This window comes from Aedes albopictus, chromosome 1 (genome assembly GCF_035046485.1).
Source record: "Aedes albopictus strain Foshan chromosome 1, AalbF5, whole genome shotgun sequence".
In the NCBI taxonomy this organism is placed as follows: domain Eukaryota; kingdom Metazoa; phylum Arthropoda; class Insecta; order Diptera; family Culicidae; genus Aedes; species Aedes albopictus.
The window spans coordinates 199,354,437-199,379,436 of record NC_085136.1 but is presented as its reverse complement, the minus strand read 5'-3'; the positions used below and the strand labels follow the sequence as shown (position 1 = coordinate 199,379,436).

The window sequence follows — 25,000 nt, the reverse complement described above, 5'->3', positions numbered from 1 at the left end:
CTGTCCAATGCAATATCTGTCAAACCTTTGAACTGTCCACTAATTGTACAACATTTTTTTTTTCATTTCCAGGTTTAGCCACACCCCACCACCATGTCTGATGATGAAGAGTATTCGTAAGTATAGGAATCACATTTCCTCACGCCATTATCGGTTACAGAACAGATCCACCGAACTCGAGCTTTTTCAGTACGATAATACCTTGACACAGTTACAGTGATTGATTTTTTTTCTTCTGGAAGCTCAGTTACTGTTTTTTTTTGTTAGTTACATTTTTCAAACTTACGTATTTTTGTTGGTAAAACAGTACCTTAATTTGTCCTTGTCATCATTTGTTATCTCTCCACATTATTTTCCTTTTGTACAATAATTTCTCTGTTGTTTGTTTCTTGTTTCGATTTTTACTTCAAATAACCGATCAAACCATACCTGGGACATTACGGAAAAAGTATTGAACACTACAGCCGTTACCGGGGTTGTCCCATAAAATTTGAGTGCAATTAAGTTTTACATACACACACCCACACGCTTTGTTATATCGTTACTGTTTTGTTTAGTGATTTGTTAGTTGAAATCCCTTTTGCCTCAACACCATTTCAAGATGCTTTTGGGTTTTCCTTTTTTCACACAAGTAGCTTACACTGAAAATCAGATGAATATTTTTTTCCAATCACATAATTTTGAACTCTTAGCAAAAGTGTTTTTTTTCTGCAATTGTGGAACATTGCAAAGACATTAGTTTTGATTTTGCAATCCAGTAAGATGCGAAAGGAACCGAAGTCGTCGTAATGCAATTGTTGGTGGACAGCAGCTATAGAGGAGTGAAAAACAATTTTAGAAGCGATGGCAAAGAAGTTAAAAGTTCCTCTAAATTGGCACCCAAAGATGATCAAAATTACGAACCCCATCTTTACTCATTCCAATCTGTTTCTAAACCGTTTTTAGCTCTGAGGAGGAGGAAGTCGTCGAGGAGCAGCACGAACAGTAAGTGTAGTCAGCTAGAAAACAGGCTGACCTCTTGTATGAAATAGATACTCTAGATTCAGACGAAATTAATCTATCCTCTGTACTGCTTCTTTTTGTTTCTAAATTTATTCTAAATCTAAACATGCTAGTTTTTGCTCTGATTAGAAAGTATAGACCAAGATAGTTGTACATACAACGTAGTTAGTCTTTCTGTAAATGCATATTTTTAACTTTTTGTATATTATATTCACATGAACAAGTTTTTAGACAGGTTTAAAAATAAATGCGCTAATGTAAATATTCAATTGTACAGACGCCTGTTTGGCATTATATTAACATTCTAGGAAGATTTCAAGCGAACTTAGGGATATGTTAGGCGCTTAAAACAGAATATTCAATCACCGCAAAAGTATCCAGCTTGTAACATCTGGGATAATTTTGGAAAAAAAAAATCTATTATAATTCAATAATTTGGCTCACATAGTTTTTTTTCCAAAATCAACCCAGTGATCTCAAACCCCAAGCAAATAACAAGTTGAAGTAACCTGCTCTGTGCAGCAGTTGGAGAAAGCATTAGGACCGCAGTTATGAAACAGCTAGCTTAAGTACTAACCCAAGTTCTTTCTTTTCCTGTTTCAATCACACGAACACAGACGTCCAAAGATATCGTAAATGCATTGGAGGAAACAAACTCTAAATGTTGAATTTTTTCTTTCTTTTTGCAGGAAGTAAGTGCGATCTTTTAAATAGTCCAAATCCCTATATTTTACATGAAATTGAGAGTTTTGCAAATTCGAAAAGCTAACCAAACAAGCGAAAAAACAAGTTTAGTCAAGTAAAGCTAATTTTTGGTTAAAACATAGTAAAATACCCTTTTCCCAAGTCCCCTGAAATAATCCTGAATGCGGTAGAGATTTTGCGAGCGAAACGAAGAAAACTATTTTTGTCGGTAACATTTTATATTTTTTCCTAGTTTTAGTATTCATTTTTTTTTTTTTGAACAGCAAAGAGGGTTTGTCATTATCTATTGGCTCACGTTGTCCGATAATGAAAATTTTCTGGAAGCGATGACAACCTCTCCATTTGTTAAAACATTATTGCGATCTGCTTCTAAGCTTCCTACCGTTGAAAACTGAATTAAACAACTATGGGCAATCGCTTTCGTAATTTGTTTCACACCGAGTAATATGTTTTTGAAGCTACGAAATAAAACCCTCAAAATTAAACCATTTTTTTTTGTTTCTGTAGCGCTGATTCGCCAGAAAACGGTGATTTTTGACCGGCGAATCGGTAGCGACAATTGGATCAACAGTTTTTATTTGGTTATCGCTTGATTTACGCTTTTCAATCATTTTATTTATAATCCCTAATTTCTAATTCTATCGGAGACAGTCGTTCAGCAAAATATGGACTATGTTGAAGATGTTCTCCCACTTCACTCTACAACAGTATTTCTCTTGAACTTCGATTGATAACTTTCTCCCCTATTTCGAAAATGTTCCTCTCGTCGGATTGCTAGTTCACTACGTTGAGGTTTCCACTATCAATATGATACCGAACAAAATCAACAGTTGGCATACGAGCGGCCACATACAAAAAAATCTAAGAGTTTCAATAAGTTTGTTTAGTTTATAATCACTGAAAATCGAGCAACAATAATAATAATGTCTCAACTTGGCTTTGCTGTGGCAATCCACGCAATGCGACAAAGGTTTGTCCCTAGTTGAACATAATATGATACGCCGTTTAGAGGTATTGAAACCGTGTTTGCGATTTTCTAGAGATAACTTAGAGTTAGTAATGATTGTATCACTGTTGAAGAACCACCATCAAATAGTTTTGAGTATGGGTTCAAAATAATTGCTTATTCGCGAGTGGAAAAGTGCGACAAGTAACAATTAGTCCTGAGAACTGTAATAAAACCTCGTACCTTTTATTTTGGTTTTATGACGGTTCTATGAACCTTTTTTAGGCTACTTCGATGTGCCACTTTGCGTGTGTATGCTCAGAAAAGGAGCGTTGATTTTGTTACTCATCTGACTTTCAACATTTCGAGTAGTACTGGCAAACTGATATTATTCTTCCATTTTAACGTCTTTTTTGGTTCTACGGCTGCACTTATTTCTTAAAATTTTTCTTGTCGAAAGTTTCCATCTTCTTCTTGTATAGGTTCGTTTTGTTGTGTACATATTTGTGTATAGTATACTAATCTGTGATTTGTTTAATTAAAAGTGTAACATAACCTATTTTAAGATTAAAATGAATGTAGTAGAGAAAGCTATTCAAACGATGATAGACGTTGTCAATTATTTATGATTATCAAGGTTAGTCGTGCCGTAAAACTTATCGTCCATGATGACTATCACTCATATCCTTATCCCAAAATCTTGCGGTCTCGATCGTTCTACGATAAGAGTGCCAATAAGATGATTCAACAGTCTGAAGCACATTTGTATTACGGCAAAGAATGTAAAAAATAAATAAAATAAAATGTTAATTCGGCCAAAGTAAATATTTGATTTGTCATTTAGTCTAATCATTATTGGTGGTTTGTTTGCTTCTGTAAATTAAAAGGTAAACATCTATCATGGTTTGATTACTTTCAACTAGTATTTAAGATATCCCAGTTACATTCTATATATTACATCAACCCCAAAATTGTTTTTGTATCAGGATAAATTTTAAAGATGTTTTTGATTTTTTCCTTTTTACTTTTTGTGTTGTTCGTCGCCAACCTTCAAATTCAAATGGACCAATCCTGACACGTTTTCACCACAAAACCGCGTGAAAATACAAAATACCATTTTGTTACTACCACCAAACACCACTACCGCCACCACCACCACCAATCTCCACAACCCATGTGTGTGTGAATGCGCGCACGTGCTTGCCGCCCTACCTTGGTAAACTCGTTTTGAACGGCGGCGGCTTATGGTTCATCATTATTTACATGTACAAAAATACATCCATCCTACCACCATCAACTACCTTTCCGATAAAACCGAATCGTTTGTACTTGTTGAAACCACCGACTACATGCTGAAAAAAAAAACAAATTACCAAAAAAAAAATCAAACCATAAACTACTATCCGTAACCGTAGACCAGCAGCTAAGAGCGAGTAAGTGAAAAATACCGACAAGCCCACCAAAAGCAGAATATACGTACACTTACTTACAGCAATCGCAGCTATTATTAATAGCCACTCACTTTATGCCTCAAAACAATTACTAATTCGCTATGATACAGACGACCAACAATCGGGACGTGTTTGAAAATTGCAAATTGATAATTGTAATAATGGTCATTTAACAGCACTCTTTGCAAGCTTTTATCTTGGCCTTCCTATCTTTTCTCTAAAACGATATTTTTCCTTTTCAATACCTAATTTATATTGGTAGTGCAAACTAGCTTGAAGTTCGAAATTGATTTTCAAAAGTGATCAGCAGAAAGCCGCAATTCCATGTAACATTTTGCTGGCCAATTAATCTTGAAGAGGTTTTGACAACCGTCATAAAACCTAACAACTTTTTTTTTTGTTTTATAATGGTTCTAAGAACCTCTTCTAGTCTATTTGCCTATAAAACGTTACTAGCTAGAACTCTGAAATCTCGAATTTTGGCTTGTATTAGTTTATCTGTGAATTGGAACACTCATTTTCAAATCTAGGGCCATGTTGATCACTTGTTGGCCACGCTCTTTTTTCTACACGAGCGCTTCTTCTTTTTTTCAAGAACCAAATACAAAGCGCTAATGAGATATGGCATTGGCTCCTCGTGTTTCTGCTCGATCAATCGCGGTTTTGGCGATCCTTCGCTCTTCTATTGTTCTCCAGGAGTCACGAGGATTTTCACCAGTTTTCTCTGGTTGCCTCTGGTTATTCTCGCCAGTGACGGAATAGGCGTTTTTGATGGTGGTCTATTGATCTACGCTGCTATCTTCCGGAATATCCATGGCATCCTTCGCCGTGACTCCTTCATCTTAAGTCCGCTGATCAAGATACTTCTCTTTTTATTTTCATTTGTGTCATTGCACAAATAACAACTGCGGTTACGAGCCGCTCTTCTATCATTAGCTCCCAAATGATCCTATCCCATCTCACGTGAATTGTCATAGCGTAAATCTATGAGATCTATATGACTGTTTCCCGTATCTATAGCTATTCTTATCCATTATTGGCTCCGATAGCAATTCCCTGATTTCCGGCTAAGCTACCCGGTGTTCACAGCAACTGAAATGTTTTACAACGTAAAAAATGTCACTTGACATCGTACCTATTGTGCATTGCTATCATCTTTTGTTGCGAGTGCTTAGAATAATTTAGAACACGCTTCGAAATTCTGCCAAATTGTTTATATCTTTAGTCTTTGCATTTCGAAACGAGGACCACCCATCGACATTTCACTCAATCATGTCAAGATCCAACTTTGAAACATTGTAGCTACACTTTTTTCTCATTGTTCACAGATTTGTAGAATCACGTTAAGCACTATGTAGATGAACAATCTTATAAATTAATTGATTGACATTTTCAACGATTCGATAAACTACAAACAGAATTTCGGAACAGTTTTTTTTGCTACCTTCAGTCTATTGAGATAATGTACCTATCTTCCTACTTCCATCTCCTACGAAAATCCGACCTTATGACTCGGACACACTCCATCAAATTTCATCGTCTTCCCACTTGTTGTCATCCATTATTTTTCGCTGAAGGCGATGTTCATTTTTGTGTCTTTAATTTTACAAGGAAATATTACTAATTTTTGAATACTATTTTTTTTTTTTGGTTTTTGAAAGTCGTAACTATTCAACAAGCATGTCCAGCAACAGGTTTTTGTGTCTGTGAATGCGTTTCTCTCAACCGACAAATTTGTATCGCAACTGTGAGGATAATATGTGTAAAAATAATGACTATTTGTAAGGCACACTGTAAAGCGCTTCTGTATCACACAATACTAGCTTGATGCTCCGTTGAACAGTTTCTAATGGAATCTTCTTTTGCCACTCCACTCTCGGAATCGCTTCCTTGTTCTTTGTCCCATAATTGATAACCTCTTAGGGGTGATGATCCCGAGTTCATCAAGCGCCAAGACCAGAAGCGCTCAGACTTGGATGAACAGCTGAAGGAGTACATCAATGAATGGCGTAAACAGCGGTCCAAGGAAGAAGATGAACTCAAGAGGCTCAAGGAAAAGCAGGCCAAGCGCAAGGTCTCCCGAGCTGAAGAGGAGCAGCGTATGGCTCAGCGCAAGAAGGAAGAGGAGGAGCGTCGTGTGCGCGAAATTGAGGAGAAGAAACAGCGCGAAATCGACGAGAAGAGACGTCGTCTGGAAGAGGCCGAGAAGAAGCGTCAGGCGATGCTGCAGGCCATGAAGGACAAGGACAAGAAGGGACCGAACTTCACCATTACCAAGAAGGACAGTTCCGTGAGTACTTTCCACCAGTTACTGCCTCTCTTTATACTGCTTGACTGAGGCAGTGCCGAACCGATGGAATCATTTAATAACTTATCATTGCATTTTTCTCCCATCAGTTCGGTATGTCCAATGCTCAGATGGAGCGTAACAAGACTAAGGAACAGCTGGAAGAAGAGAAGAAGATTTCTCTCTCCTTCCGTATCAAGCCCCTGGAAATGGATGGCTTGAGCGCCGATGCTCTCCGTACCAAGGCCACTGAACTGTGGGAAACCATCGTTAAGCTGGAAACCGAGAAGTACGATTTGGAGGAAAGGCAAAAGCGCCAGGACTACGATGTAAGTTTGATGCTTCAAACCTCCCGTTGAACATAACCCCAATCGTTACATTTCTTCTTGGTTTTGAAATAGCTGAAAGAGTTGAAGGAAAGACAGAAGCAACAGCTGAGACACAAAGCCCTCAAAAAGGGTCTGGACCCAGAAGCTCTCACCGGAAAGTACCCGGTAAGTTTCTGTTTAGAAAATGCTGAACCAGAACTTGTAATTAATTTTTCGATCTCTTCCTGCCAACAGCCCAAGATCCAAGTTGCCTCCAAATACGAACGTCGCGTTGATACCCGCTCCTATGATGACAAGAAGAAGCTGTTCGAGGGTGTAAGTATCTGTTGAATTCAATATTTCATTTTTCCATGTTTCATTTATCATTTTGATACGATCTCGAACGCAACTGATTTGAAACTGTTTATTGTTGAATTTTCAACCTCTATAGGGTTATAGTGCATACTATCTAGAAAAACTGAACAAAAAATGGACACAACGTCAAGAGCTATGGTCGACACGTACCAAGTGTAAGAATTATTTTCGTTACATGTCTGATTGAAGGAAGAAACGTGCTCACCACAAACTTTTGTCCTATTTTTTCTAATTCTGGGGATGCAACATAGAAATCGTCGCACCATTATTGTCCGAAATTCGTTTATTTGTTCCTAATGCAAGTCAAAATATCTGTTGTATGCGTTCTCTCACCTTCGTGATCATCTTTGATTCAACCATTACCAAACTCGCCATTTGTATTACTGACGTAACATATACAAAACTCATTTGTAACTTTCTGTTATATATCTGTTCTTGTAACACATCACATCTGTGCAGGGCTTTGACACTCTAAACAAAGAAAGCCTCGAGAAGCAGTGGTCCGAAAGGAAGGAACAGTACGTCGGTCGTCAGAAATGTAAGTATTGACCACACGAGACCATACATATAAACAATTCTGATAGGGCCTGAATCCCATATTGGTACACACAGTAGCTTAACGATGTGTTCTATATCACATTTACGTTTGATGTTGTCTACCTGTGCACCATAATTGTGACTCCACATTGCAACTGGCTCCATCGTGTACTATAATGCAAATTTCACTTATACCAACAGCCAAACTTCCAAAATGGTTCGGAGAGCGGCCAGGCAAGAAGGCGGGAGACCCAGAAACCCCAGAAGGCGAAGACGAAGTCAAGCCCGAGGATGAGGAGGTTGAAGAGGTCGAAGAAGTCGTGGAGGAAGTTGTAAGTATTCCTGAACATGTGAGTGTTGGAAACAGTTCTAACGCGGCTCGTTCAACCCCTAGGTCGAGGAAGAGGAGGAAGAAGAGGAAGAGGAGGAGGAGGAAGAGGAAGAGGAGGAAGAAGAGGAAGAGGAGGAGGAAGAAGAGGAAGAAGAATAAATGTTCGATCGTCAACGGTTTCCCTTTAGAGCTATTGATTAAGTTCGGAAGCAATTATTTTTCTACTACCATTTCCATACTATTCCTCCAATCAGCGCAGCGAATAATACAAATCAAAATCATGACGATGATGATGATGACATCAATATCGAAGAGCTAACGCAACAGAATGAAAAGCAGTACCAGCAGCAACAGCATCTACTATTATGATTGGAATCATCTCAATTAACATCTTTCATGAACTTTATTATTTTAAATTTTATTTTATTATTTAAAATCTCATTAAAAAAACAAATAAAATTATTTATTATAAACTATACATGCTGGATCAAAAATAACATTTTTTGTTTGGTATCCGAAATACACATTTATTTTACAAGGCCTACTCGCAAAACAGTCCCATTTGCAAAAAGTCGGAATCTAGAAAACGGCATTTGATTTTTGAAAACTTGTTTCCATATAAAACTTTGAAAAATCGCCAAAATTTGAAAAATATTTCGTTCATCTCGAAACTTTTACAGATTGCTTTGCACATGAATATATAACTGTAAAAAATATTACAATCATTACAAAGTTGTTCAGTTTTGTGTTACGTAACACAAAAATCCATGATGGGACTGTTATGCGGGTACTTATGATATGGGACGCTCATAACTTGGTATTTTTTTCACACATTGACATAAAAATTCGTAATTTTTATTGTTGTTTTTGGAAGTACATCAAAAATGATGACTATTCATAACGTTAAAAAAAGTGATGAAAAGTCAAATGGGACTGTTATGCGAGTGGGGGCAGTACTTGTCATACAAATATTAGTGTAAAATATCATATTAGGACATACAAGGTTTCGCGAGAGGGGCTTTTATATGTTGTAACAGCGTTGATTCATTTTTTTCAAATCTGATGAAACTTATCAAATTTTGATCAAAGCTTAGGATCGATTCCTATTTAAGTTTTTTTTGTTCTGCAATCATGCCGGTTACAAAAAGCAATTGACTTCTTTCGCGCCAACCCTTCTATGTATCTGGCAAAACCCTCTCAGAATCGAATGAAGATTTGTGGGCATAGGACTTTTTAACGCTTCTATAACATTAACTTGAAACCCATTTACCCGAATGACATTTGGTCATTCTGACCAATGTCCATTCGATATAATGACAATGATTGCTATGTTAGTATTCTGGGCTGTTGCGATCATTGGCGTTTTTTTTTGTTTTCTCACTTACTCTCCTAACCAAACACGAGAAAGAGTAGAATGAAAGAGGGGGCACAGGCCCCCTCTTGCATCATCCCGCTCTTTCTCGTGTTTGTTTACGTGAGTGAATAAGAAAAAGAAAAAGCTAGCTACGTCAATGGCTGCGATTTACTTAACATATAAACTCATTATTATGATTGAGTCTATCAATAGGTAAGCATTGATTGTGGCCAGAAATGCCAGATATACAGATTTGTCCGTATTATACAGATTATTAACCTTCAATACAGACAACAGAGTACAGAAAAATACAGATGTTAAAAATTAAAAACTGTCCAAAAGTAGTACATTTGTTTAGTTTTCTTTCGATATCTATGACACTCGGTGTCTGCTATACCCTCAAATACTACGATACAGTCACGTGCAATAGAATTTCTAAACTCCAAGACCTTCCCAGGTTCTGCAGACCAGATCTCACTGGGTTGCAAGCAACCACTATTTAGAAATCTTTGCCTGCGTGTGTATAAAGCACCACAACTGCAAAGCAGATGTTCGGAGGTTTCACGTTCCGTATTGCAAAAACGACAGATATCACTCTGAATCTGGCCAATATTTTTCAAGTGATACCTGCTCGGGCAGTGTCCAGTTACTAGGCCAGTGTATAGAGCTCTTTTATTAGGCTCTAAGATCTTTTTGGTTATATAAGCATTTGGTGTTATAAATCGTTTTGACTGATTGCAATTTTTGACATCCATCCAATTGGATATCACCCTCTGTTCAGCCCAGCATTTCAGGTCCATTTTAATTGTACAGTTTGATATACCCTTCAATGTCACAGTGACCTGGAACCCAGTACAAGTTTACTGAGTTCCCTTGGCACAACCTGCGCAGTGAAATAATGCATTCCCAGACAAGCTTTGAAGTACACTTGTAAGCGCACAATGCTTTTAGTGCAGCTTGACTATCTGAGAAAATACAAAAATATTTGCTTATCTGTATTTTCTCTCAAGGCAGATATTTGCGCATTTCAAAATGGCAAGAATCTCTGCTTGAAACACCGTAAGATAGTGTCCAATCGCCACTGAAATTTGTATTCCAGGGCGTTAGATTCCTGCTCCCGTTTTTATTCCAACTTTTGAGCCATCTGTATAGAATTTGATTGATCCTTAACGAACACTGGGACCATTGACTTCCCAATCTGCGCGAGTATAGTTTCGTGCAACTTATAGGGAACATCGTGGTTCTCCACAGGTTTCATCCAGTCATCGAGTTAATAATTTTCATTACTGGTCTATTTTGGAAGTATTGTGAAATACTCAGGTGACCAACAAGATCACCTGGCATAAACTATTCAACTCTTCAGTCTCATCAATTCCTTTTCTGCTTCTAATTGCACGTACTCGTGCAAAGGCAGCAGATTGAGAATCGCATCTAAAGCTTTTGATGGAGTGCTGCGCATCGCTCCTGTACAGCAATGGACGCAAGACGTTGAACTTTGATTGCATGGTAACCTCTTTTGTTTTTGGCCACCAGACAAACGAAGCATACGTCAGTTTTGGGCGGATTATGGCAGTATAAATCCATATTATCATTTTTGGTTTCAAGCCCCACTTTCTGCCAATAGTTTTGGAGCATAACCATAATGCACTTGTTGCCTTACCGATCACGGACTCAATTTGAGCATTCCAGTTCAGTTTGGCTTCCAAAGTCAAACCTAAGTATTTGACTCGATCACTAGGATGAATTTGTATCCCTCCAAGCCGAAAAGCTTTTAGGTTGATCTTCCTTCTCCTAGTGAAAGAGACAATTACGACTTTTGACGGGTTGATGCTAAGGCCCTCCTTAATACACCATGAATGTGTATAGTTTAGGGCCCTTTGCATTCTCTCCGAAACAGTGGGGTGACACAGTTGTCAAACTCGGTACATCGCCGCTCTATCCATCATCGTTTTCGGTACGGCGAGTTTTGGTACCCACATTCTGGTCGGTTTACCCTAACTTGCTCCTGATTTTCGGGTGTGTGGCTCGTGTGTTGCTAGTGCTTGTTTCAGAAATTACACATTTCACGCGAAATCGTTGTTTTTGATGATTGTTTCTCTTTCTTTATCACTTTGCACGATGTTTCCAGCGCATTTTTTCCATGAATTAAGCAATCAAAACAAAAAAAATTGGACGCCATGTTGAATCGAATGCTGGGTAGATGATTCTGGCCCTTCGTCATCCCCCTGCACCGAAACAGTTTCGTCACGTAACTATTTGTGATTGTTAACATGCTGTTGAAATCCCGCTTTCAACAAATCACCAAGCGCCTCCATGCTTAGTGGGTGGTAGGGTGCTGGTTTGAGGGAGCCTCGATGGGAAGCGGACACACCTCGATGATTACTCGTCGGTAGCTCCCGTGTGCAATTTGATCCTGAATTACACGAACGTGTCCACCGGGGAATACCAGGTTCAAACTGACCAAGACTCCAGCGCATTGGAAGAGCGTTTTCATCTTTGAGAAGCATCATCGTTCCTACTTTCCAACGTTCGTTTCTCAAGGAGAGAAAACGTGGTTCTCCCCAAGCAGATACACTCAGTAGCAAAAAAAAAAGCCGAGCTGAATTTTTCTCCCAAAATACGTCATGTTCAATCTGCTGCAACTTTGGCAATTATCAATATTTTTGTCTGAAAATTTACCACTTCATCATCAATAATATTGAGTAAGGTTGCACTTTTTGGTCATAAATCGCTAGGTTGCGATGCAATCTAGCGTTTAAGTGTAAAAAAGTTCGATTGAATTTGCATTTTGTCACTTTAATTTGCAGAAGAGAGAGTCGATGAAGAGAACTCTCTCATGTTACTTTCGCCCTTATTCAAACTCAATCTAGATATATTGATCATGTATGGACAAAATTTCAAATTGATATAGATTATATATTTTGAGTTATAAAAATTTATATGAAAAAATCCATTTTTGGACATATATTTTTTCAAAAATCCGTATTTCAGTGAAAAATTTAAGTAGCTTCATGAAAATTTGACTGCAGCGTCTGTAAATATAGGAAATGTTGTGGTCAAAATTTGAAATGTTTTCATTCATCGGTTTGGGCCACAGAAATCGTCAAAGTTGAAGTACCAATATGGGTGCCTACAGTTTTCACTCCATATTGACCATGCTGAATCACCGGTGCAGAAAAAAAGCCGAGGTCAATTCGTGCCATTAATGTTTAGATCTAAGTTTTAACAAACAATCCATCTTGTATGACATATTTTTATAAATTTTTGTGTGGGCTGCTAGTTATCTATGACATTCTACACGTAACACATAGTGCGTTACGCGTTACACGTAATGCATTACAAATATACATATGTTAGTGAATATACAAGTAGTTTGTATAATTTACAAATTTTGGCAACTGTAAAAACATTATCATAAGCAAACATGTGACGTTACATGTCTTACTATATCATTCTTTGTGGCGCTAAATTATACCTCTCAACTCAAAATATATAATTTATATCAATTTGAAATTTTGTCCATACATGATCAATGTATTGATGATGAAGTGGTAAAATTTTCAGACAAAAATATTGATAATTGCCAAAGTTGCAGCAGATTGAACATGACGGATTTTGGGAGAAAAATTCAGCTCGGCTTTTTTTTGTTTACACTGGGACTGGCGTCAAGGCATTGTCGTCTCTGGTGTCCGACGAAATCGGACATAGTGGGTGAGAGTTTATTATCAGGAAAAAAAAAAACTAAAATGGGGAAAAAGGCAAGTGAAAAAAAAACCGTTCTGATAAACGCGAACAAACAAACGCAAATATGAGAACAAGCAAATATTGCGCATTGCGCAGTTAAAAGTGCGACGGGGAAGTGCAGAATTTCAAATAAAAGTGCGATTCGGTGTCAGATCGTTTCGGTGTCTTCACCGCACTTATTCATTAGCTCATGATGAATAAGTGCGGTGAAGACACCGGAACGATTTGATGCAATATCGCACTTTTATTTAATATTCCGCACTCTGTCGCAGTCCAGTTAGCAATGAAATAAACTATATGCACTGTGAACTGGAACTAGTTCCAGCTGTCAATATGGGCGTTCTAGAGCAATGAGGTACAGATACAGGTGGCGCAGATAAACATTACGAACCACTAGTTGTCTCTTTTGTTCTACCGCTGATCTTATGCAACTCAATTAGTGACGTCACTAATCTATATCTTATTGGTTCTAGAGAACGGGAAATCTAGTTCACGGAGTACATTTCTTAAGCCTTCAGTACACGCTTTGCCAAGTGTGCAAACTTTTCCGCACGCATAATCCAACAGGCCAACAGTGGTCTCAACATTGACAAAACATCGGAAATGTCAAGCGTATGCTTTGCTGTTGGTTGATGCGTGCGGAAAAGTTTGCACACTTGGCAAAGCGTGTATGAAGGCTTTATTGTTATTATGGGTGCTATGCATAGTTTCCGTTTGTTCCCGTTGTCGTGACTGGGAGTGCACGTACATATATCGGAACGGATTTTTTTTTGTGTGGTGAAGGTAGGACGTCAGCAGAAGGATAACAAAAGTGGGCACGAGACCGACAATACAGGGAGTTTTCTCTATTGAACCTATTTTCTTCCGCGGAGTGTCACGAGCGACTGGCCAACCCTGAGGCACAGCAAAGTTAAGACGGGGGTCTTAACTTTGCTGTGAGTACACGGTCCTTGCTCAAAGTTACAGCTTTGAGGTTCTCTTCAACCCCAAACAGTCAGCGAAGGCGCTAGCCTCTACCAGGTTCTGTACTGTTTTTTTTTTGTTGTTGTATTGATATTAATGTAAGTTAACGCCATGTTTGAAAATCTCAGACATTTTCTCAACCAGATGGCGTTCCTTTTCTAGATCAATGGACGATGAGGCAGACGGCGTAATCGCGATTCATTCATTTTCTGCCTTCTTTCTTTCATTCATATATGTCAACAAAACAGGCACAGGTTGTTGTACTCACACGAACAACCGTTTGATGAATCGAAGGCAAGATTCCACGTGTGGAACGGTACATGTAGTAGGTGCGGTAGACTTTTTAAATGTCGTGAGCATACCAATACTTACACTTCATGCTGAACTTTGGGCTTTTGGGTAGCTGCAGCATTGCGTGCTACCTAGAGCAATAAAATTATATGAATAGTAGATAGCGAAATCCATGATATTTTTGAAAGAATATATTAATTTACAATTGTGTCGAACTGTTATAGGGCAATTATGTTTCAATTATGAATGTTATATGTTTGGATATGTTATTTTAAATTTCTACCGACATAAGATCCTACCCTAGCCTAAAGCGTAAGATATCGCCGTATCTGACAGGCATTCCATTGAAATGCAAGTGCAGGGACGAGGTGTTGAGGGTAAGGTGATAAACAAACCTCGCCTCATCGTGATCCTGTACCACGCAGTATCGGGTCAGTCGATTCTTGTTGGTAGTCTGTGCTGGTTATCGTTCCCGTTTCGTGGCGGTATCTTGTAGAAGATATTATTAATTTACAATAGAGAAAAGTTGTTGATACCGATGCATCTACTATAAACAGGCATATCATTGCAGTGTATTTACACGTCTGAGAGAACCGCGTAACTTAGCCACAGTGAATTTTTATTGCATTTAATATTTGCCTGAGATATTCAAACATAAAACTGCAATAGCACAAATAATCAATCAAAATGAGCAAAGCACTAAACGAAGTTTGTGATATGCTGGACACCTACACTGGCCGGGATAAGGTAAGAAGAGTTCCACGTAGCACAGGAAACTACTTTCACTTTTTTGTGTTATAACTAGCCCAGGTAGCCAAAACAATGCAAAGAGATCAAGTTCAAATGGTTGCGTATGTTGGGCTGACGCGAGGAGACCGGTTTTTCGTTTCCGCATTGGCGCTACAAAAAAGTCAGCTTCTAGTCAGCTAATTCCGCTTATTCACCCTTGCCTTTTTTTTAGATTGTTAGAACACTATGCTACACCACAAAGCTGGCGTCTGGGATGTATGCGAACAAAGATCCAGATTTTGCCAAAAAATTGGCCATCTTCAGTTCCAAAATGTCACAAACAAGGGCCACGCTGCGGTTATTTGACGACCTACCAATGCTTAGTTATTCACTCAGTTACGGAATGGGGAGCAAGGTATTATGAGTAACTTTTTTTTACATACTGATGCTGCTTACTAGAATGAATGTTTCAAATAGGAACCAGACAGAATAATGGGCCTTATTGGCTTCATTACCAACCTCATTGACCACGTGTACTATCCTGTGGATAAAATTTGCTGGATGATAGAATACAAACTGCTCAACGTGGAAAATCCCACCAAATGGGACACCGTGAACTCTATCTTTTGGGTGGCGTCGATCTATTTGAACCTTATGAAGTAAGTTGGACATTTTTATGAACTTTTATCTACTCGTTTATTCTTTTTTTGGCCAAGACAGCTTAATTTTGGCAACTGTGTGTATCTTAATCTAAGCGATAAAATTCGCCGAATCACATTGATTTGCTCTTATCTCGCACAAAGATTACCTCAGCTTGGACGCGCGGCAAACAACTTCGATAATTGAATCCCGCTGTGTTGTAGGGAGTGGGATATATCATTTTTTTTTCTTTATCCAACGTCAAACAAACAATGTAGTGTGCACCTGACACTATAGTCCTGCCTGTTCAATGAAGTAGGTTGAACATGGTCGAAGTTGAGGCAGTTGATGCATACTGTTCTTACCCATTCCTCAAAAAATGGGTAAGAGCAGAATGCAGCAAGTTCATCAATGTTCAACATACTTCATTGAACAGGACTTATGATTTCGTTTTAATATTTATTATTCATCGCAGTCCATGTTTTAGAAGCGGTCAACGGATGTCAAATTTAAGAGTATTGATGAACAATTTTATCGAAGATTCTACGTCAATTCTTTACATGTGCTATTCTACGCATGGAGCAAAGTACTCTCTAAAAATTGTGGGTGTAACGGATTTTGTTTCGTTACGTTAAATTGTTGCTTTATTCACGTGACCACATGTTATCTAAACAGAAACGATAAGAGTTCAATAAAAGGCTTACGAATGGAATAGTTTTAAGCTGATATCCTTACAAACGCGAAATATGTGATCAATGATAAGGAACACGATACACTAAAATAGAGGGTATTTGAGAGTGTTGTACCCGTATCGATGCCGTAATATCCGGTGATGCTCAGACATGCTAATTGATAATCACATCTAAAGCGTACTTGAAATCTTGTACACCGAAGCCATGAAAGCAACGGTATCTGGATGTTCCCGCGCGGTCACTTTTTTTGCGATAGAAGGGTCGGGTTCGACCGCAGGGCGCCGGTATGACCTACGTAGCTGACTCCGAACAATTGGACCACCTCTTTATTAGCTTCTGAACTAACCACCCTTCGAGTGCACACGCTACCTGCTTTATAGCTCCAAGACGATTCGGGCGATAACCAATGAAGTGACATTCCAGCTAAACTCGTCTGCTCAAGATTCCTCGGGGTCAAGTCCCCACCGTATGGCAAGCATGCGGTCACGCATTTTGCAAAAACGCGGGCACTCGAGCAAAACATATTCCGCCGTTTCCTCTAAACCAGCACAAACCGGACATTCGAGAGAACCCGCATGACCGAAACGATGTAGATACTGTCGAAAGGAACTGAGGCAGGTGGAATGTTACTTCCTTATGGAACTGTCCCACACTTGCTGCCATTTGAGCATGGAGGCCATCCTGGTAGTCCTGCGTATGCTTGCTGTGTCGCGCATTTCAAAGCACTCTATGTCCTCCCCGATAAAGATGCCGATAGGCACCATACCACTGATGACGCAGAGCGTGTCGTATGACACGGTACGGTACGCGCTCGCAACCCTCAGGCACATCGGCGTATTAGTACTTCACGGTAGCTTTCGGTACTTTGCGCCGTGCCCTACACCGGGACGCCCTATCTTAGTGTGGACATAGCGACACTAGCCAGAAGCTTGCGCTTACTAGCGTACACCGCAAAGCTATTGGACATTATCCGGGACACTTTTAGCTGTGGAGGCTCTTTTACAGGCGTAATCAACGTGGCTACCAAAGGTGAGCTTATCGTCGATCATCACCCCCAAGTGTTTGACGGAGCGCTTTGAAGTGATAGTGAAATCGCCTACACTGATCACCGCTTGCTGCTTCCGGTTGTTCACAACCATCACCTCAGTTTGGTAGTGAGTGAACTCTAGTCTGGACGAACATTTAAAAAGGGCCTATCTGCTTTTTGTAAACAAACATGTTTCTGTCTCTGCAGGGCCCATCTGCAGTCACCCACGCACATCAACACCCTTAAGAGATAGCTTGAAGAACACTCTTTCTGATAAGGGTGTTGATGTGCGTGGGTGGATGCAGATGGGCCCGACAAAGACAAAAACATGTTTGTTTACGCAAAGCAGATAGGCCCTTTTCAAATGTTTGTCCAGATTTTCGCTGATTATGGTCGTCGCCATATTGAAGAATTAGCTTACGTGAATGAAAAATAGTTATTTTTTCTTAAATTAGCAATGAAATGGTAGTTTGCAACCATTTTCATAACATGCTCACATAAATAAACTCTTTCTGCTGAGTTTTCTTGCGATTCGGGATAGTTTTACTAAATTCACAAATTGATTTATTTCATTCCAAGATGATAATATTCACTATTTTCGAAGCGCATTAATTTTATGATTCTGCAACCCCAATATTCACGGTAAATTCGAATGCGCATAAGCCTACCAGCACAATAACTACTAAAATACTACTTTGAAATAATCGCTTTCTACTTACGAATGATGTATCTTCCTGAATTTTACGTGCCATTGAAGAAGCTTCTCAGCATCTTGAGCTGTCATAGTTTTTGTTGAAAAAAAAAACAACAACAATCGAGAATGGGAAATATTTCAACTAGGTTTTAAAACGGGTTTATTTCTACCCTGAATGCGGTTTGCAAAACCTCTCCAAGAGTGGTCCACTTAGCCGGAAGATGCTTTTAAAGAGGTTATCAAGAGGTTTTGATGTATGATTCAGTTTTATTGCAAGTTTTATCAAATTGGTCATGAAGATCTCTTGTAGAGCCGAACAAAACTTAAAATGTTACTTGGGATTGAACCCGTTTCTTACATCAGAGCCACTTCCATCTTCGAGGGCTTGGCCTAGTCCCCTTTTCTTCTGCCCGCTGTCTGCAGTTGTTGTAGTCGATACTTTAGCTAACCGTCAGGTGTTTGCTGTGAGTGTAGATATCGTCTACTCTCCAGTTCGAACTACTTTTACACCGTTCCGGCTAATGGTACTCTTGGTACCGACATTAGCCAGGTCGACATCTAGTATGGCCAGTGTCTCTAGCAGGATTTGAGCCACTGGTTCGTGAAACGACTGCCTCATTTCACGGCCCAGGCATTGAAGTCATCCGCTATTACCATCGGCCTTCGCTCTGTCAGCACGGTCGTCATAAAGTTCAGCAGCTGTGTAAACTGCTCGATCAACCACCGCGGAGGCGCATAATAGCTACAGAAAAAGACCTCGTTTACTTTGGCGACCACGACGCCCTCATAGGTAATCCGACACCAACTCCTGGACGGGGTATTTACTCGTCATCCATATCGCCGCAATTTGTCTGGACCCATCCGCGACACGATTGCCGTTGTCGGCGGGTACTCGGTATGGGTCCGCTATGATGGCGATATCCGTCCCCCACTTAGAAACCGTCACAGTGGTTCAGGTTCAGCTACGTTACTTACACTGTGAGTTGTTCACTATGGTTTTCTTGCAGGTCGGGTACCTTGGACCACCCGTTGGGTGCCTGTTGTTCACGGATTTAAGAGACGCGAACACCGTCTTCAGCCAGAGGTTGTACAAACTGAATTTCCCGGTATATATCAAGCACATGGGTGGACTCGTGCAGCCGTGTGCCTTATGTCCTTCGGCGCAGCATCGCCTGCACAACTTGCTCCTCTCAGGACCTCTGCAGTCCAATGACATGTGGCCTGGTTCCAGGTATCTCCGGTGGCTCATGAAAGGCCAGTTGGCATACTGACCAGCCCACCTTCAGCTTCCCTACTTTAACGGACTGAGCATGGCAAGTGTGTCTATCAGAATCAGGTTCATGAAACGGCTTCCTCATTCCATGGCCCAGGCATTGAAATCACTCACTGTTACTACCGACGTTCACCCTGTCAGAACGGCCTCCATACAGTCTGTGTGAACTACCACGATGTACCACCGCGAACCGCCGCTACAGAGGAAGACCGTATTGACCTTACCGACCACGAAACCGAGGTTATTTCTCCGTTGTCCATATTTTCGCATTAAGTACCCACCCACGATCCAGTTGCTATTACTGACAGGTACTTCGTCTGTATCCGATATGATGGCGATATCCGTCTCTCACACGGCGACTGCTTGACGTAGCAGTTGTTGTGCAGCGTCACAGTGGTTCGGGTTCTGCTGCGTTACCTGCACTGTCGCTTGTCGGCTGTGGCTCTTTGAAAGGCAGGGCAGCCTTGCGCTTTATGGCCTTTATTTCCTCATTGCCTACAATGCTTGCTCCTGTCAGGGTCTTTATAGTCCGTAGAACACTTGTACATAGGTGGTAGCTTTGGGGGTTTTATCGCGCTTGAGCTCGAAAATCTTGTCTCTTGTACGAGTACGTCAAATACTGCGTACGTCGGCTTCAAAATCCACAAGCTTGACATCGCAACTCAACGCCTTCAAGACTTCTAGATGCGATAAGCGCGTCACCCTTCTCACGCTTGGCACACGTCTTTCTACCTTTCCTTGGCTTTGAGTCCCTGCATTCCTGTTCTGCTGGAGCGCAGGGACTTGCCTCCTCCACATATTCTTCGATGCGTTACTATTTTTTCCCCCATTTTAAGCTGTGATGGTTTGAAAACTTTTGAATTCATTGCAGCAATCATTCGTGAGTTAACGAATGCTTCATAAGAGAATAGGTTCTGGGATCATTTGGGCAGGGGGACCTTTTTTGGGTACTTGCTGCTATAGCTAAGTCAATTTCAAACCGATTGACTTGAATATTTAAACATGGCAAGATACTGTTCGCATCTGATCGTGTCCCAAAAATCAAGTTGATCGGTCAAAAATTTACAGGGTTATACATAGCAGCAAGTTTCCAATATAGTTTCCCCTGCCCAAATGGTACCAGACCCTACCAACTAATTTTTATGCGTAGACTTATGAATTCTTTGTGATGAGCCATGCACAGTAGCGTGGAACACAAAAAGAAATTTTACTCCTGTACACTTTTTGAGTTCCATTTTGGCCCCATAACAACTGTCTAAAATTTCAGCTCGATCGGAGGAACTATATTTTAGCGCCAGCCGTTTTAAGTTTTCATACGATTACTATGGGAAAAATCGCCTTTTCAAAGAAAAATTGCCACAGGTTGCCCCCTTTAAAATAAATCGATGAATGATTTCTGTTGGAAATTTTACGAGGAATAAACCCTCTGAAGACCGCAAAGCGATCTAAGGCATGTGGAAAAAGTTATTAACTGAAAACCGACTGGCATGTCAACGCTGTTTAACATGTAAGGAATAACAATAAATAATAAAATCTCGTCATTTTATCGGTCGGGTAAGGCTTAATAACTTCTTCCACGACCGTCGCATCGCTTTGCGGTCTTCGAAGGTCTGATTCCTTGTAAAGTTGTCTACAGAAATCATTCAACGATTTATTTTTAGGGATCAATGGGTGACCTCAAGCGATTTTTCTTTGAAGAAGTAAATTTTCCCCATAATAAATCGTATGAAAAACTAAGAATGGCGGGCGCTAAAATATAGTTTTTTTCGATCGATCTGAAATTTTGCACAGTTGATATGGGACCAAAATGGAACTCAAAAAATATACAGGAGTTGGAGCTTTCAAGGATGGAAATCTAGTGATCATGATAGGATTCCAAATGTGTCGCGGTTGGAAGGCATCGCGCGATCATAGCAACAACGATAGCATTTTGTCGTCAAGCATTCATAACAAACCATGCTCCGCGAATAATGAATCGCTCGGCATGTGCGGCCGCGATGCGATCGTTATCATGCAGTCGAAATGATAAATTTCGATTTTCGGTCACTTTTTGTGCATTCTTATTGCCGAAGCTCCACAATATGCATATGAATGTAATATTCCTGGTAATGAATTCGGGTTCCGGATGCATAAGTGGCATTAATCGTGATGAATAAAGTTTATCGCGACTTGTAACATGATCCGATAACGATCGATCCCGCGATAAAACGTGCATCAGATGCTTTGATTGCTCTGTGATACGGGCACAGTGCGAGGGTGTCGCATCATGCTACAGCATGAGCAGTGGCTATCTTTGATTGTTCGTATCGTGTATCATTTATCGTTAGAAGTGATTTTCTTCCATCCTTGGGAGCTTTCCCATTTTTTATCTTTTCCTATATAAACCTTGTACCAGGCTGCACAGTTTCGTTTCTTTCTTTAATAGTTTTATTTGTATTATGGTATAATTCATTTACCTTGTTTACCTACAGGACAATCCGAAGCTATACCGTTATGGAGCAGCATAAGGCACACATCAATAAGCCAGAAAATGAGTCAAGGTAGATCACATAAATGCAAAGCATAAGAATTCCATTTACAATCAAACGCTAACACCAAATGATCATTGTCCACAGCCAAGCGGTAAAAATGCTGCTGATAAAGCAACGCATGGAACTGATCTCCATCGTGAGACTTACGCTGGATCTAGTGCACGCTGGAAGCACCCTGCCGAAAGGAATGCTGTGGGGTGGAAAATTCGAATCATGGCACGTGGGGCTGATTGGAACGATTTCCTCCTTCATCGGCCTGTATCAGTACTTCGCTAAGAAGCGAATCATTAGCAAAAGTTCCTAGTGGGGAGTATCCGTTAACGGGAAGAGTGAGGCTGTGGATGAGAGCTATTGTTGCCTGGGAAAGATACTTGAAGTTAGAATATTACATAGCATAGCGTATGCGATCATGCGGTGCATTTCCTATGAGAGAGTAACATAATCATAGGAATAAAAACAACTGTGCATAAAATTTCTAAAGTACTGTTAGAAAATAAATTAGAATCATTTTCGGTGGGACAAAATCAAGTTTCTACGTTGGGTTGCGGGAACGGACTACATGCTTTTTAATTGTTTTTGTAAATACACTTCCTGAAATTCTAGTCAATATCACGACTAAGCTTGATTCTATGTTATATCACATCCAGTATACATACAAGTAATGCCAACTTATTTGATCAAAACACTTGTAGGAATTCCTTGAGCAATTGCCGGGTGTAATTTATTGATGGATTTTCTTGTAGTATTCCTGGTGGGAATCCTCTTAAATAGGATTATTCTAGGAATTACTGCTGGGACTGGTTCAGGACTGCTACTGGGATTCATCTAGACATTTCTAGATGGAATCCTCCATAACTTTTTTTTCTTGGTTTCCCATACTATACATTATGGCACATAAAAAAATTGCGAAAGTTTCCGAATCTTGTGGATTATATACTCGAGACACTAATTTAACAATGACATCGAAACATATAGTGATTTTAATCATAAACCTTTGCAAAAATGTTGAACATAAGGATCTCAAAATCGTCCACGCGTCAGAGGCCGTTTTTAAAGGCTGTAATTTTCGTAAAATTGCTCTCAGTCACATTCAGTTAAATTTTATTTTAAGAACAGCACTTTCATAGCTAGACAAGGTATTTATGCGTCCGTCCAATGATTTGGACAAGTAAGAAAATTTACTGCCTTTTAAATAATGGGACATTTACTGAAAATTTTAGTGTATGACAAATAAAAATTTTCAGAAAATAAAATGTATAATTCATCAAATTGTTTATACAGGGGATACTCAAAATAACTGGGACAGGTAAAATATTCACTTTTCAAAAAATGTTCAACTCGCTGTAACTTTTCGAAAAGGGCATCAAATGTTTTCAAATTTTTACTGTATGTTCATCAACTAGTTGTGTATTAGTGGTTCAAATTTGGAAAAGATCGGGCCATTCTACACGAAGTTATAAATATTCTAGAAAAAGATGTAATTATTCGATAGCCAACTTTGAGCTGTTATATCTCCGGATTCAATGAACCGAATGCAATGAAATTTTGATCATTTATGACTTATATAATGAACTTTGAATAACAGTTGACTTAATTTGAAATTATTAATAAGAAAAAAAGTTATTGCGATTTAATTTATTCCATGTTTTTTTCAGTAAATTTATCTATTTTTCATATGCATCCCATTACTTTTTCAATTTAATGAAGGCTATTTGGTTGCTTTCCTTTGAAACATGAATATATTCAATTTAATTAGAAGGAATTTAAATGAACTATAATAACTATCTCGAATTTCGAAACGATGATGTAGTTTTGGATAAATTGGTGTTATATTAGAAAAATAATTTAATCGAAATAGTTTTCTTCCGTGTGAAGAAATTTAAGTTTAGTTAAATGTTTTTAATAGCTTATTATATAAGTCATAAATTATCAAAAATTCATTGCATTCGGATAATTGAATCCGGAGATATAACAACTCAAATTTGGCTATCGGATAATTATACCTTTTTTCTAGAACCTTTATAACTTTGTGTAGAATGGCCCGATCTTTTCCAAATTTTGACCGCTGATACACAACTAGTTGATGAACTTACAGTAAAAATTTGAGAATATTTGATGCCCTTTCCGAAAAATTGCAACAAGTTGAACATTTTTTGAAAAGTGAAAATTTTACCTGTCCCAGTTATTTTGAGTATCCCCTGTAAGTACTACGTATTTGTGTCTTTTATAAACGTAGGTTTATGAGCCTTCATTAGCAAGAATCTATTTGCAATTTTTCCTTCAAACAGTATGCAGTTATTCGCTGATCTGTCTTATACATGGCTTTTGAAATATGCCACTTTTTTTTTATTTTTTGGTTCCATCTGATATTGTTTTCAAACAGTTTTCTAAACATGGGTATTTTCAAGAGTACCACAGGCATGGTATAGTTTATCTTATAACTACGATGCCTATAATCAGTAAGAAAAAGGCAAACGTTGATCAAAACTATACATATGAAAGTCCATCTTAAACTATTTTCATCAAAACCGAGTTTATATTAAACTTTTTGGCAAAAAAATAAAAATGGTTGATATTTTTGTCATTCGTTAACCCCTTCAAACAATCTGTTGTGTTTCAACTATTTTTTTCAATGATTGGCCTCTTATTCTCGGTAGATCCTTCATTGTAGAATCCAAATCTGCTCTTGAATCTCTTAACAAAGTGTGCTTTACCAAACTGGAATCAATTTTGTAAATTGGGACATAATTCTCCATACTCCAATAAACACCAAAAAGTATGCAATGCCCTTTAATTTCTTGTAATTAATACTGTTGTGCTCAATTCAAGATGATCAAAAATGAGTCTACGTAGTTTATGGACAGCGCCATTTTCCATTAGTACTTCCAACAACTGATCTAGTATGCGGGAAAGCGTTACTTTTCTTTACCTCCATTCGAGCACGGGAGACGAAACCGGTGTTACATTGTACTTGTCATCTGCGAACCGCTCAAGTAATTTTGGAGCAGAATCATTGCATACTTGACTATTAGCTACTTGTCCTATCTTTTTGTACAGCACGTACGAAGTTGAAACGAGCCTGCAAAAAGTAAACATGCCCTCCAAATTTTACGAGATTTTA

General features: G+C 39.1%; 2 protein-coding genes across 5 annotated transcripts; both read left to right on the top strand.

The window, feature by feature from the left end:
• Positions 1-72: 72 nt before the first annotated feature.
• Positions 73-8,420, top strand: LOC109432137 (troponin T, skeletal muscle; the record flags this gene model as incomplete). Of its 4 annotated transcripts, none has more annotated exon segments than XM_019708433.3 (10): positions 73-116; positions 946-984; positions 4,069-4,086; positions 6,028-6,394; positions 6,502-6,720; positions 6,793-6,885; positions 6,955-7,035; positions 7,534-7,612; positions 7,813-7,943; positions 8,006-8,420. In XM_019708433.3, coding segments are annotated over 10 exon segments (1,146 nt in total). In that variant the 3' UTR covers positions 8,102-8,420.
• Positions 8,421-14,560: 6,140 nt separating this feature from the next.
• Positions 14,561-22,486, top strand: LOC109423501 (peroxisomal membrane protein 11C). The gene is made up of 5 exons (XM_029866928.2): positions 14,561-15,041; positions 15,256-15,438; positions 15,501-15,682; positions 21,820-21,888; positions 21,964-22,486. The coding sequence occupies exons 1-5, from the start codon at positions 14,982-14,984 to the stop codon at positions 22,181-22,183; spliced, it is 714 nt and encodes a 237-aa protein (XP_029722788.2). The 5' UTR covers positions 14,561-14,981; the 3' UTR covers positions 22,184-22,486.
• Positions 22,487-25,000: the final 2,514 nt, after the last annotated feature.

Coding starts and splice junctions, on each gene's coding strand:
- LOC109423501 (XM_029866928.2), top strand. CDS start 14,982: ATGAGCAAAGCACTAAACGAAGTTTGTGATATGCTGGACACCTACACT. Junction 15,439..15,500: donor GTTACGGAATGGGGAGCAAG/GTATTATGAGTA, acceptor TGTTTCAAATAG/GAACCAGACAGAATAATGGG. Junction 15,683..21,819: donor ATCTATTTGAACCTTATGAA/GTAAGTTGGACA, acceptor GTTTACCTACAG/GACAATCCGAAGCTATACCG.